This window comes from Balaenoptera ricei, chromosome 19 (assembly GCF_028023285.1).
Source record: "Balaenoptera ricei isolate mBalRic1 chromosome 19, mBalRic1.hap2, whole genome shotgun sequence".
Lineage (NCBI taxonomy): Eukaryota > Metazoa > Chordata > Mammalia > Artiodactyla > Balaenopteridae > Balaenoptera > Balaenoptera ricei.
The window spans coordinates 45,573,610-45,589,061 of NC_082657.1; the positions used below are offsets into that span (position 1 = coordinate 45,573,610).

The 15,452-nt window shown below is 42.9% G+C and overlaps 1 protein-coding gene across 2 annotated transcripts in view; it reads left to right on the plus strand.

The window, feature by feature from the left end:
* PRMT7 (protein arginine methyltransferase 7) overlaps window positions 1–15,452 on the plus strand; it is a 51,172-nt gene that overhangs the window by 2,396 nt on the left and 33,324 nt on the right. For both annotated transcript variants that reach the window (XM_059904812.1, XM_059904814.1), the window contains exons 2-4: window positions 1,642–1,817; window positions 4,632–4,668; window positions 14,877–15,026. In XM_059904812.1, coding sequence (XP_059760795.1) covers window positions 1,642–1,817; window positions 4,632–4,668; window positions 14,877–15,026 — 363 coding nt within the window. The remainder of the gene's footprint in view (window positions 1–1,641; window positions 1,818–4,631; window positions 4,669–14,876; window positions 15,027–15,452) is intronic.

The following is a 15,452-nucleotide window of genomic DNA, read 5'->3' on the forward strand; positions in this document are numbered from 1 at the left end:
CTGTGAGAGGCCATATCTGCTGAGAAGTACTTTCAGAGTTTGAGCTTTGGTGTTTATCTCTCAGAAATAGATCTCTTTGGAGAAACAGGCCATATAAGATATGCATCTGGTGACATTTATTTGAAGGCTTTGTTTTTTTTTCAGACGGAGAAAGGTTTTTAAAAATTGTTTTTAAAATTGAATATGGGGCTTCCCTGGTGGCGCAGTGGTTGAGAATCTGCCTGCCAATGCAGGGGACGCGGGTTCGAGCCCTGGTCTGGGAAGATCCCAAATGCTGCGGAGCACCTGGGCCCGTGAGCCACAATTACTGAGCCTGCGCGTCTGGAGCCTGTGCTCCGCAAGAAGAGAGGCCACGACAGTGAGAGGCCCACGCACCGCGATGAAGAGTGGCCCCCGCTCGCCGCAACTAGAGCAAGCCCTCGCACAGAAACGAAGACCTAACGCAGCCAAAAATAAATAAATAAAAATTAAAAAAAAAAATTGAATATGGGGTGGATAAGTAATCATAAAAAATAGTGAGGCATAAAGAATGACAATATCATGGACACCTGTATCCCCACCACCCGGTTTTTAAATTTTTTAATTATTTAAAATTTTTTTAAAAAAATGTATTTACCTTGGCTGTGTTGGATCTTCGTTGCTGCGTGTGGGCTTTCTCTAGTTGCGGCGAGCGGGGGCTACTCTTCGTTGCGGTGCGTGGGCTTCTCATTGCGGTGGCTTCTCTTGCTGCAGAGCACTGGCTCTAGGCGCGCGGGCTTCAGTAGTTGCAGCTCGCGGGCTCAGTAGTTGTAGCTCGCGGGCTTCAGTAGTTGTGGCGCACAGGCTTAGTTGCTCCGTGGCATGTGAGATCTTCGCGGACCAGGGCTCGAACCCTTGTCCCCTGCATTGGCAGGCGGATTCTTAACCACTGTGCCACCAGGGAAGCCCCCACCACCCAGTTTTAGAAAAATAACAATACTGTTACTTTTGAAGTCCCTTGTGTGGCCCTTGTTGATTCCATCCTTTTCCCTTCCCTCTTAGAGGTAACCGCTATCCTCATTCCCTGCCATGCTTTTTAGTGTGATCCCTGAAGAATATATTGTTCTATGTTGAATAGTTATAAATTTCATATGAATGGAATCATTTGTATTCTGTGATTTGCTTCTTTTTTGGCTCAATGTTATATTCCTGGGATTAGCCATGTTTGCATATAGCTCTGATTTATTTGTTCAGGTGAGGTTTCTTTGTTGGTTTGAATTGCTTTTTCTTTGTATTTTTCCTTAAACTAAGTGTTTACCTTTCTGAGGCAGTATTGGTGACACTCCTTTACCACCACCCCAATCTCTTTGTGTTTTCCTTTCCTTCTAGCCCTTTCCTTTGCTTTATTTCTCTTCTTACCTGCCTTCACCTGTACTGAGGTGCACCTGTAAGGCTCATTTGACCCTACTGAAATCATTGAGGACTGCTGAAGTTTCCAGAAAGCTTTCTGAGTTTTTGTCTTAATAGTATTTGATGTTATATGCTGAATATAAAACCAAGTAACCCTGCTGGAAGGATTAAAATGCTGATTAACAAATAGTTTCAGTGACTGTGACATTTTTGTCTTTCTTGATTTCTTTTTTTTTTTTTTTCCTCTTCATTTTTGGGCATTACAATTTGAAGAGATTTCTGACGATCAGACCTGTCTATAGGCAGCTGGCAAGGCTGCTTTTCTACGCTAAAACTGAGGAGCTAATTGGCACCATGAAAGTCTTCTGCGGGCGGGCCAACCCAACCACGGGGTCTGTGGAGTGGCTGGAGGAGGATGAGCATTATGATTACCACCAGGAGATCGCAAGGTAACAAGGGTTTTTCCACAGTTGGCTGCAGCTGGGTGGGGCCCTTGATCTCAAAGCAGATGCCTTGGAATCCAGTCTGAGTGGGGAATAGGCTGTCACCCAGTGCTTCTGATCAGGGCAGGTGTTGGTCACCAGCAGGTCTGCTCAGCTGGGCAGGTTTGTGTGGGAGTTAGGCAAAGTTATGCCTGTGTGGAGAGTCAGACATTTTGTGGCAGCTGTACCAGAGTCCCCGAGGATCTGTCTTGTGGACCAAAGAGGACCCAAGGTTCAGTAGTAGTAGTAGTAGTAGACGAGTTTATGAAATTTAATTATTTACTTGTGTCACTGAAATGGTGGCACGTTTATCATATAGTTAACTTCTCTTTAATGGAAAAAGTGGGAAAAAATGAGGTTTTTTTTTTTCCTTTGGAAGGATGTTTAAAAGTATGTAAGTGAGTTACTGTTGTTTAGCAGTCATTAAGTGCATATGACACCGTGCTAAGGCTGTGAATACCAAAATGACAAAGATAAGGTTCTCATCCTCAGAGAACATGCAGTTTTGTGGAATAGACAGACATATAAAAAATTATGACACCATGAGATAAAAGTCAGTGGAAATGGGCACAGAAGTACATGGAAGCAGCAAGAACCAACTGGGCTGGGAGGGCGATATTTGAATGATTTCCTGAATCTAAAGGGAGGGAGATTGCTTTCTGAGCAGCAGGGATTATGTGCAAACTTCCAGATGAGCTAGTTTGAGGAATGGCTAGCCAGGTCAGTGTGGCTGGAGTGTGGTGCAAAATTAGGGCTATGGTGAGAGAGGATGCTGAAAAAGTAGGCAGGGGTCATGTTGTAATTGGTGGTAACAAAATGCAGGAAGAGGAACCTGATTGTATAAGTTCTAGTTTAGCCACTTCTTAAGCTACTTGACTTCTTAACATCAAGTAGCTTGACGTTGGCCAAGCTACTAAACTTCTCTGAGGATCAATGTAGTAGTATATGCCTCATATACAGTATAACAGTATATACCTCAGTATAACAATATGTATATCTCATCATATAATACCCTTTTCTTAGGGTTATTTGATGAGTGAATGAAGTACAATGTCTGGTACAGAGTAAGGGCTCAAACACATTACTTTCTTTCTAAATATTTTGGACATTATTTTCTGAGTGATTGAGGTGTTAAATGGGAAAGAAAAAAGATTGGGTTGCATTTTGGAACATTAAGCTGAGAGCAGTGTGGAAAGTGGGTTGGAGGGTGTGAAAACCATATGGGCATTTGGGTGGATATTGCAACCCCAAGGCTGAGAGAGGGGAGGTGGAGAGAGGAGGAAAAAGCTTTGCGAGAGCTTGAGTTTGGTAACTCATTGGATGCAGTGATGGAAGGAGAGAGAGAAAATTCAGTAAGCACCAAGATTTCTGGTTAGAGTGACTACGTGGATGGAACTGTTGTTCCTTGAGAAGAACACAGGAGGAATGGGTGTTGTTGGGGTGATGAAGATTAGGTATCTGGCTTTGGACATCCAGATGGAAATGCCACTGGACAGATAAATATGGGTCTGGAGACAGTTTGCAGTTGTTAGAGTTGAAACTGGAAGAGATTGCAGGCTTTCTGAGATTGTGTAGAATGTGAAAGGTAGAGGGCTGGAGAAGGAATCCTGGAATAGCTGATGAGGCAAGACAACCAGGAGGGCATGGCCAGAGAGTAGAAAGGAAGAGAACGTTTCAGGAAGAGGGAGTGTCCAGCAGGGTCGGAGAAATCCTGGATGTTAGTGATGTGAGTGAGCTGGTGGTGCTTAGGGAGAGTGATGTCAGTGGAGTCAGGGGAGTGAGTGGGTGGTGAGGCAGGGAAGATGGGGGAGTGAAAATGCCCCTTAAAAGGTGGAGAAAAGTAGAAAGGACCAGATTTCAACTAAACACTCACAGGTGGGTTCAAATGTTAAAAACCTTGGTATGCCATTAAAAAAAAAAAGAAGCCTTTGCTTTTGGTGCAGTGTTCCTCAAAATGTAGAGTATGAAATACCTGTGTCACAGTTACCTGGAGCACCAGTTCAAGTGCAGATTTCCAGACTCCAGCTCCATCTTCTAGATCAGAAGCTCTTTGTGTGTATTGTGGGAATCTGCATGTAAAATAAGCTCTTCATTAATTCTGATGTCAACCCGAAGCTGGAGGTCCTCTGTTTAATGAGAGTGCCTTGACTCTCACCTGGAATTCTCAGACAGCATCTTTGGGCTGAGCCTGTTGAGTTCTGGGGGCTTATCCTGACCCTGCCAGAGATTTTTCAAGTTTTTGAATTACTACGATAGAAAACATGGATAAGCAGCTCTCCTCCCTGTAGTTTGGTGAACGCTTCTTAGTTGTCCCTGATGACAACTAAGGGAAAGTGCCAGGCATGATAACCTTCACATATACAGCAGGCATATACTTTCCCTTTCCCCGATTCCTCTCCCCAGTGTTACATGTGTGATCATCCCAATGTACAAATGTATGCAAGATTATGTAAAGTATCGGACACATCTGAGATGTTCCTGAGGAAAAAATCGTATGATGTACAACATGATCAGTATGCTAGGACTATGGAATTACTGTGACAGGGCTAACTATCAGCATTTTTAGTCCAAGATTCTTTACTGAAAATAAACATCTTTCTCTGAGATTTTTTCCTGCAGTACAGGAGAATGACAGTTTATAGCTCTGTTAAAATAGTTTAAAACGGGCCTGGATATTTGTTCCATCTGATAAAAGAATATGTTTATATATGTGAATATTCTCGTATGTTGATGTTTATCATTATTAGCAGAAGTTTCTGACCTGTCTTTTTATTTTTTTAGGTCATCCTATGCTGATATGCTGCATGACAAAGACAGGGTAAGTATAGAAGGAAACTGTTATCTTGATGTGGTGTTTGAAACTTTCCATTACAAGAAGGTTAAAAACTTCCCCCCGAGGCATGATGTTAGAATGATGCAGAGAGGCAGTACGGTGTAGTGGTTGGGAAATCAGGAAGCTGGGTCCTACTTCCTGCTCTGTTATTGACTTGAGCGTGACCTTGGAGAAAACATGGGACCTCTGCAGACCTCATTTATTAGAATTTACAATGAGTGGGCCATACTAGCTGATTTCCATGATCTCTAGATAAAAATACTTTAATTACACAGTTTCACCTTGTATAGTCAGTTTGTAATTTTAAAATAAAATCTATAGAGGTCACTGCAGACTGTATTTTGTAAAGCATATTTGGCTTTCACTGCAGAATTACATTTCAGCTTTTGTCCTTTGTTTCATCTGAGTTTTCTTTGTCTGTTTGAGTAAATGTTACAGTTCTGGTCTTATGATGGCTAGCAACCCAGTATTTCCTGGTCTACCAGAGTGCTTGACTAGTCAGCCTCATCCAGATGGTTCAGAAATTGGGAGGCTTGAAGGAGAATGATGCAGGGCTACACTTAAAAACTGAGCAGTGCACTGCAGAAAGATCAGGGAACATGGCAGGGCTGGTCATGAGGCTGTGTTGGTGGTGGTGTCTCCTTCACCCAGCCCTGGTTAACTGCTCAGCTTGCCTACTTCTTGGCAACACTCTGACCGAAGGACCTCCTTCAGCACCATTAGTGTGTAGGCTCCACGGGAGGGGCCAGGTGCCTCTCTAATTTTCATCAAATATCTGAGTGCCTTTGCTGAGCTGTTGGGGAATTACAGAATGTGGAACAAATATTGTTCCCGGCTTTTGACTAATCCTTTCTAGTTTAATGGTCTTCTTCTTGGACTCGTGGGCCTATGAGCCTCTCTGATTTTAGTGTCATCGCCATTGAGGGTCCTTCTTGACCCAGCTTCCAGGGGATTTGGACAAATGGCATCGTCATCCATCTGGTCAGCCAAGCCAGATGGCGCCCTTTTCCTTATCTGAGCCTGTAGTTAGTTGGTCATCATATTCTATGGTTCTTTCAACCCCATTGCCTGCTCAGCCGTCATTTACTGGCGTTGGTCCCTCTTCTCCTTCCTCTATACAGCAGCCCAAGGGGTCTTTCTGAAATGCCCATCTGACCATGTTACTCCTCTGGTTGAAACCCTTCAGTGGCCTCTCCCTGCTTTTGAGGTAAAATTCAACTGCCTTGGTGGAACATTCCTGACTCTTCATTATTTTCCTCTAACTTCTGTTCTCCCCTCCCCAGTTCTGCACATGAGGAAATGGAGTCATAAGTTGCTGGTTAGTGGCAGAGTCAAGAAAAACATATTTCTTTATGCTTTTGCATGGTGCCTCACATTTTGTTGTTTTATTTTATTTTTTTTAGTAAGGTTTTATTTATTTATTATTTATTTATTTTTTTGGCTGCGTTGGGTCTTCGTTACTGCGCACGAGCTTTCTCTGGTTGCAGTGAGCGGGGGCTACTCTTTATTGTGGTGTGCAGGCTTCTTATCGCGGTGGCTTCTCTTGTTGTGGAGCATGGGCTCTAGGCATGCGGGCTCAGTAGTTGTGATGTGCAGGCTCGGTAGTTGTGGCTCACAGGCTCTATAGCACAGGCTCAGTAGTTGTGGCACACGGGTTAGTTGCTCCGTGGCATGTGGGATATTCCTGGACCAGGGCTAGAACCCGTGTCCCCTGCATTAACAGGCAGATTCCTAACCACTGTGCCACCAGGGAAGTCTTGTTGTTGTTTTAAAACACTTCCAGGGCTTCCCTGGTGGTGCAGTGGTTGAGAATCTGCCTGCCAATGCAGGGGACACGGGTTCGAGCCCTGGTCTGGGAAGATCCCACATGTCGCGGAGCAACTGGGCCCGTGAGCCACGATTACTGAGCCTGCATGTCTGGAGCCTGTGCTCCGCAACAAGAGAGGCCGCGATAGTGAGAGGCCCGTGCACCGTGATGAAGAGTGGCCCCTGCTTGCCGCAACTAGAGAAAGCCCTCGCACAGAAATGAAGACCCAACACAGCCATAAATAAATAAATAAATTAAAAAACAAAAAAACAAAAAAACACTTCCATTATCCCATAAAATTATTTCCTGTTTGTTTGTAATCAATCCTGGTACCCAACTCCCTGGTTGCCCCCGCCTGCCAGGCAACGACTGATAGGTTTTCTGTCTCTATAGTTTTGCCTTTCCTAGAAATTTCATCTAAATGAAATCATACGATATACAGTCTTATGTGTCTTTCTCCCTTCATTCATCATTTGAGGGTCATTCATGTTGAATGTGTCAATATCTATTCCTTTTTTTTTTTTTTGGCCATGTTATGTAGCATGCGGGATCTTAGTTCCCCGACCAAGGATTGAACCCACGCCCCCTGCATTGGGAGTATGGAGTATTAACCACTGGACCTCCAGGGAAGTCCCAATATCCATTCCTTTTTATTGCTGAGTAATATTCCATTATATGGATATACCATATTTTATCCATTTACCAATTAACAGACATTTGGATTGTTTCCAGTTTTTGGCTATTTTGAATAGTTTTGTTGTGAACATTCACATATAAGTCTTTGTGTGGACATGTTTTCATTTCTTTCAGAAAATGTATAAGAGGGACTTCCCTGGTGGCTCAGTGGTTAAGAGTCTGCCTGCCAATGCAGGGGACACAGGTTCGAGCCCTGGTCCAGGAAGATCCCACATGCCGCGGAGCAGCTAAGCCCGTGCGCCACAACTACTGAGCCTGCGCTCTAGAGCCCACGTGCCACAACTACTGAGCCCAAGTGCCACAACTACTGAAACCCGCATGCCTAGAGCCCGTGCTCTGCAACAAGAGAAGCCACCACAGTGAGAAGCCTGTGCACCGGAACGAAGAGTAGCCCCCGCTCACCGCAACTAGAGAAAGCCCACGGGCAGCAATGAAGACCCAAGGCAGCCAAAAATTAATTAATTAATTAATTTTTTAAAAAATGTATAAGAGTAGAATTGCTAGGTGTATATGTTAAGTGTACATTATTTAACTTTGTAGTTTTATTTTGTTTTAATTAATTTATTTATTTTTGGCTGCCTTGGGTCTTCGTTGCTGCACACGGGCTTTCTCTAGTTGCAGCGAGCGGGGGCTACTCTTCGTTGCGGTGCACGGGCTCTAGCTGCACAGGCTTCAGTAGTTGTGGCACGTGGGCTCTAGAGCGCAGGCTCAGTAGTTGTGGTGCACGGGCTTAGCTGCTCCGCGGCATGTGGAATCTTCCCGGACCTGGGCTCGCACCCGTGTCCCGTGCATTGGCAGACAGACTCTTAACCACTGTGCCACCAGGGAAGTCCCTAACTTTGTAGTTGTAATTTCCATTTTTTCTAATGGCAAATGATGTCAAACATCGTTTCATGTGCATATTTGCTATCCGAATATCTTTTTTGGTGTAGTCTAGGGTTTTGAACATTAGGTAGGACTCTTGATAGATACTACCAATTACCTTTTAAGAGGGCTCCAGTAGTAGCTTTAAAGTTGTATAATTAATTTTATTGATTTATTTTGTATACAGCAGGTTCTTACTAGTTATCTATTTTATACATATTAGTGTATACATGTCAATCCCAGTCTCCCAATTCATCCCCACCCCCTGCCACTTGCCCCTCTTGGTGTCCATATGTTTGTTCTCTACATCTGTGTCTCTGTTTCTGCCCTGCAAAACGGTTCATCTGCACCATTCTTCTAGATTCAAAGTTGGATAATTAAAAAGTGATAGCTAATTTAATGGGTGTTATTAATTTGGAACATATGTGGGCCCTGGTTTACTGTTGAGGATGCTGCTAATTAGGGTTCTCAGGTGATCAGCTCACTGAAACTCCCAGGCCAGCTCCCAGTCCCACTCTCTTTCTTGTTACCCCACAGGCACAGCTACACAAAGAAAACTGTGCCCTCCTGCTTTTCGGGGATATAGTGTATTTGATGTTCATTTTCCTAGTTCAACAATTCTAACAATTGCCATTCTGTTTTCTTTAACTTTTTTTTTCTTTCATCGTGGTAAAAAGCACATAACATAAAATGACATACTGATTTTATCCAAAGCATAAATGCAGTTACTTTAGGAGTCAAATATTTCTGTGAGGCTTATTGTGAAAAATAGCAGTCCCAGGGCTTCCCTGGTGGTGCAGTGGTTAAGAATCCGCCTGCCAATGCAGGGTACACAGGTTTGTGCCCTGGTCCGGGGAAGATCCCACATGCCGTGGAGCAACTAAGCCTATGCGCCACAACTACTGAGCCTGTGCTCTAGAGCCCGCGAGCCACAACTGCTGAGCCCATGAGCCACAACTACTGGAGCCTGTGCGCCGAGAGCCCGTGCTCCGCAGCAAGAGAAGCCGCCACAATGAGAAGCCCGCGCTCTGCAACGAAGAGTAGCCCCCGCTTGCTGCAATTAGAGAAAGCCTGTGTGCAGCAACAAAAACCCAACACAGCCAAAAAATAAATAAATAAAAAATAATTTCTAATAAATAAATAAATAAATAATAAAATTGGGTAGGCAGAATACACACACACACACACACACAAAAACACGCCATTTAAAAAAAAAAAAGAAGGGACTTCCCTGGTTGCGCAGTGGTTAAGAACCCGCCTGCCAATGCAGGGGACACAGGTTCAAGCCCTGGTCCGGGAAGATGTCACATACCACGGAGCAGCTAAGCCCATGAGCCACAACTACTGAGCCTGCACTCTAGAGCCCACGAGCCACAACTACTGAAGCCCGTGCGTCTAGAGCCCGTGCTCCACAACAAGAGAAGCCACTGCAGTGATAAGCCCGGGCACTGCAACGAAGAATAGCCCCCACTCACTGCAACTAGAGAAAGCCCGCGCTCAGCAACGAAGACCCAATGCAGCCAAAGATAAATAAATAAATAAATAAATTTATTTAAAAAAAAAAAAGTCCCCTGGTGTATCGTCCCCCAGACAGTACCTTTTAATGGTTACCCTCAGAGGCAACCTCATTTCTTTTCTTTGAGCTGTTTTATGTTTACTTCCAGATCTAAATAACTATTATCTATTGACTTCCTGCTGTGAGAGCTGAGAGTTTGGTATTCTTTCAGCTCCTCCTTCCCACTCGTTCTCCTTTTGTCCCAATGTAGTTATAATTTTTGCTAAATTAATATTCAGTGTTTCAGTAGGCAAGTCACTTAAATTCTTTGTGCCTCTGTTTTCTCATCTGTAAAATAGGGATAACGGTAATACCTCCTTTTGAAGGTTTGTGATGAGGTAAACACATAAATGTGCATGTTAGTTAAAATCATATGTTGACTTTATTAGACATGTGTAAACACTGTTCACAGTTGAGCTATGTGATATACTTTGATTGCTTTTTCTTTCTTGAATAACTCTTTATTAGTAATTATCTTATTTTTGCTTTGTTTTCTTTCTTTTTTTTTTCTTTCTTTTTTGGCCACGCCTTGCTGCTTGCAGGATCTTAAGTTCCCCGACTAGGGATTGAACCCACGCCCTCCGCAGTAAAAGCGTGGAGTCCTAACCACTGGACTGCCAGGGAATTCCCTTGCTTAGTTTTCTATGTACTCATCCTTTTATGCCCAAACTTTCTCCCAGTAGTATAAATTTCCTTTCTGAAGGAAAGGTCAAAACAATCAGCTATTCTGTCAGTTTCATCTTCTTGGAGATTGTCTCTGGGATCATTTTGCCCTGCTCCAGTCTAGACTGGGTGCCTTCTAGACCTGCTGTGTAGCTGTCGTCCTGGGATTCTTGTTTATTGTCTGTAGACTTCCTTCATTCCTCTTTTTTTATTGGGTCCTCCGTTTCCTGGATCCCATGTATTCCTCTTTGGTTCCCTCCCTCTTTGGTGAAGCTCATCCTTCCTCACTTTCCTGTGAGAGGGTTCGTGGGAAGTAAGGTTTTTGAGACTTGGCTTATCCAAAAACTTCTGTATTCTATCCTCACACTTAAGGCTGGATTCTAGTTTGGAAATCACTTCAGAATTTTGACATTATCACTCCATTTTCTTTTTAAGTCTAGTACTATTTTAAAGGCTTTGATATTTTAAAGTCTAGTACTATTCGTGTTCTTTAAAAGAACCTTTTTGTTATAACATAGACACACAAAACAGTATAAAATGTATATGTATAGTTTAAAGACGAATAATAAAACAAATGCTCATAGACTCACTACTCAGCTTAGGAAATGGAACATTACCATTACTCGGAATTCCTTATGTGTTCCTTGATTGCATTTGTTTTCCTCCTTCCAGAAGTTTCCACTGTCTTGAATTTTGTATCAGTTACTCTCTTGCTTTTCTTTATAGTTTTACCACCTACTACATGTCCTTAAAATATAAATTCTTAGTTTTGCCTGTTTTTGAACTTTACACAGTGGAGTCATAATGTGTTTACTCTTTGTGACTTGTCTTTTTGCTCAGCATTGTTTTTGAGATTCATCCATTTTGCATGTAGCTGTAAGTTCATTCGTTTTCACTGCTGTACAGATTCCATTGTGTAAATACATCACTACTTACCCATTCTTCTGCTGATAGGCTTTGGGGTTGTTTCCAGTTTCTTTCTGTTGTAAGTAGTGCTACCTGGAACATTCCAGTAACTGTACTCTGGTGCATATACATACTTTTCTCTAGGGTGTGTATACCTGGGAATGGAATTGTTGGCCATCAGCCATCAGGTGTGTTTAGCTTTACTGGGTAATGTCAGATTCTTTTCCAAACTAATCATGCCAGTTTACATTCTCACGTCCTATTAACCAGTTTTTACATCTTTGACAATCTGGTAGGATTGAACTAGTCTCTCACTATAGTTTTAATTTGCATTCCCCTGATCACAGCTGAATGTGAGCTTTTTTCATTTTTCGTTGGCTATTCATGTTTCCTCTTTTATGACCTAGTAATTTGTAGGAATTCTTTATATGTTCTGGGTACTAACCATTTGTCAGTTATATGTATTGCTCGTTTCTTAGTTTATGGGGTTTTTTTTCACAATACAGGTTCTTAAATTTAATGTCAAATTTATCTTATATTTTCTTTATTGACTGGTGCTTTTTGTCTCATATTTAAGAAATCCTTCCTTTTGCCAAGGGTTTAAAAGCTATTGCTGATAATACTGAATTTCAATTGTTTTTTATTTACTGATTTGGAATCCTGTAATCTTTCTCAGTTCTCTTAATTCTAATAATTATTTGTAGGTGTTCTGGGTTTTCTTCACACTCATCTCATATGTGATTAATAATAATTTTCTTTCTTTCTATCTAGATCTTATTTCATTTTTTCTTGCTCTAATGTGTTGGATAGAATCTCCAATATAATGTTCACTTCATCTGATTTTGGGGGAATTTATTTGCTAAAGATTGTTTTTAATATCCTTTAATCTCTTTCGTTTATTTATTTATTTATTTGGTTGCATTGGGTCTTTGTTGCTGCACGTGGGCTTTCTCCAGTTGCTGCGAGTCAGGGCTGCTCTTCATTGCGGTGCGCGGGCTTCTCATTGCGGTGGCTTCTCTTGTTGCGGAGCACGGGCTCTAGGCGCGTGGGCTTCAGTAGTTGTGGCACTCAGGCTCTAGGGCACTAGGGCTTCAGTAATTGTGGCACATGGGCTTAGTTGCTCCACGGCATGTGGGATCTTCCCAAACCAGGGATCAAACCTGTGTCCCTGCATTGGCAGGCAGATTCTTAACCACTGCGCCACCAGGGAAGTACCCTGCTGGTGGACTCTTTAATCTCTGCAGCATATATACTGATATCACCACCTCATCACCCGCCCTTCAGTCCCAGTTTTTGGTTACTTGTACTTCTTTTTCTTCCTTTACCATTTTTTTTCTTTTTCTTTTTTGGACTGGTCTTACCAGAGGTTCATCAAGTTTTTAGTCTTTTGAAATAACTAAATTTTATCTTCATTGATTTCTGTTTTATATTTGTTTCCTAATTCATTAATTATTGTTCTTTATTATTTTTATTCATCTACTCATTTGGAGTTTATTTTGAAGCCCTCTTTCTAATTTTTTAGGTGGATGCCTGTCATCTTCTGTCTTTTTTTAATGCATTTCTCTCCAAATATTGCTCTAGCCATCCCAAGAGTTTTGATATATAGTTTAAAAAATATTACTCAATTCTAGATTTCTTTTTTAATGCAGACCAAGCCCAGACCTCAGACCCAGCAGAAACCTGCATTTTTTTGTTTGTTTTTGTTTTTTGGCCTTGCCGTGCAGTTTGTGGAATCTCAGTTCCCTGACCAGGGATTGAACCTGGGCCATGGCAGTGAAAGCCCAGAATCTTTACCACTAGGACATCAGGGAACTCCTTAGATATTTTCTAATTTCCTTTTGCTTTAGTCTTTTACCTGTGAGTTTAAAATTCTTAATGTTCAAAAGTCTTTTTTTCTTTAGTTACATTTTTGTTATTGAAATTTCTAACTTGATTGTACTGTGGTCAGAGAATATTGCCCTTTTGATACCAGCCCTGTATCAAAATATAGTCCTGTATTACTTATTTTCTACTGCATAATAAATTATCCCCAAATTTAATGGCTTAAAGAGTTATCTCACTTTTTTAAAAATTAATTAATTAATTTTATTTTTGCCTGCTTTGGGTCTTCGTTGCTGCGCGTGGGCTTTCTCCAGTTGTGGCGAGAGGGGGCTACTCTTCACTGTGGTGCACGGGCTTCTTATTGTGGTGGCTTATCTTGTTGAGCACGGGCTCTAGGCGTGCAGGCTTCAGTAGTTGTGGCATGAGGGCTCTAGAGCACAGGCTCAGTAGTTGTGGCACACGGACTTAGTTGCTCCATGGCATGTGGGATCTTCCTGGACCAGGGCTCGAACCTGTGTCCCCTGCATTGGCAGGCAGATTCTTAACCACTGTGCCACCAGGGAAGTCCATGTCTCACAGTTTTTGTGGGTCAGAAATCTGGACACAGCTTAGCTTGAGTTCCCTGCCTCTGGGTCTCTTATAGGCTGTGATCAAGGTGTCAGCTGGTAGGGGAGTCATCTTAAGGCTCAACTCAGGTGAATCCACTTCTAGGTGTTTGGCCTCTTTTTTTTTTTTTTTTTTTAATATGTGTGTATGTATGTATGTATGTATGTATGTATATATGGCTGCGTCAGGTCTTAGTTGCGGCACGCGGGATCTTCGTTGTGGCACGTGGGCTTCTCTCTAGTTGTGGCCCATGTACTCAGTAGTTGCGGTGCATGGGCTTAGTTGCCCCTCAGCATGTGGGATCTTAGTTCCCTGACCAGGGATTGAACCCGTGTCCCCTGCATTGGAAGGCGGATTCTTAACCACTGAACCACCAGGGAAGTCCATGTTTGGCCTCTTAATATTACTTACTGACTTGGCAAGGTCATCAGTGCGTTTAAACAGATTTACATATATTTACCCCATCATTTTTAGTTATTTTCAACAGAAGGGTCAGGGTACTTAATCAACCAAACTGTTATAGAGAAAAAAATGTGTCTGCTTAAGCTACTAAGGACCTGAACTAAAAACGAAGAAATGATTTTGTGAGAGGAAAATATTTTTTAGCCCAGGAAGCTGTATGAATTAGAGTCCAGTGAGGAGACCAAAAGCAACGTTACATATTTCAACAGAGGGAATTTAATAGAAGGAATTGGTTACACAGGTGTGGGAGGGCTGGGAGGCACCAGGGTAGCCTAGTGATAGTAATTGCAGGAAGCAGTCCCCTTTCCTAGGGCTGGGGACACAAAGGGAGAAGACTGGGGTTTCCAGAACCTAGATGTGTGGAGGAGAGGTCCTGTGAGGCTAGTGCTCAGATCTCTGAGAGGAATCTCTGCTTGAGTGCTGCTGCTAGCTCTGAAGGGCCCAAGGAGAGCCCTTATGTGGGAAGGAACAAGCTTTCTCCTTTCTCCTACCTTCCAGTCACCCTCTAGTTCCCCTGTTGTCCAGTCCTAACAGCTGGAAAGAGAAGAATGTAGTTTGCAGAACCCTAGCCCCAGCATGTCTAAGCAGAGTATAGAAGAGTGGATGTGAAGGGGAGAGACAATCGCTTAATTTAAGAGGTTGATCCAGTGCCCCCGGAGCCTCAGGAGGCCTGCCCAACTCAGCCAGTGTAAGTCACAGAGGTTACAGGGTCATGACTTACACTGCTGCTGCCAACCATGACTTCAGAACTTCACAAAGCACTTATTTATAATAACTGGTATGAAATAACAGCTTTTTCTCCCTTTTTCTTAGAATATGAAATATTACCAAGGTATCCGGGCTGCTGTGAGCAGGGTGAAGGACAAAGGACAGAAGGCCTTGGTTCTTGACATTGGCACTGGCACAGGACTCTTGTCAATGATGGCTGTCACGGCTGGTGCTGACTTCTGCTATGCCATTGAGGTGAGCCACACTCTTCACATGTTTGTCCTGTGTCCTATGTGGGAAGTCCTTTGTGTCCCTTGCACTCTGCCCATCTGTTTGTTCACAGACAGACATTCATGGAGTGTTCACTCCATGCCAAGCACAGGGCCAGGTTCAGAGAACACAGAGATGAATCAGACACAGTTCCTTCCTCCAGGAGCTCATTTTCTTCCCTGCAAACAGCGGTTCTCAGCCTTGGCTGCATGTCAGAATCACTGAGGATCTTTAAAAAAGCTAATGTCTAGTCAGTCGTTGTCATGTCCTCCCCCCACCTACCCATTTTAATTATTATTCTGGGATGTGGCTGGGGCATTGGGGTTTTTGAATGTGCACCAAGGTTGAGATTACTACCTTAAAGATCCCCACAGAGCCAGCCATCCTACTACATTTACCAATAGTTCCGCA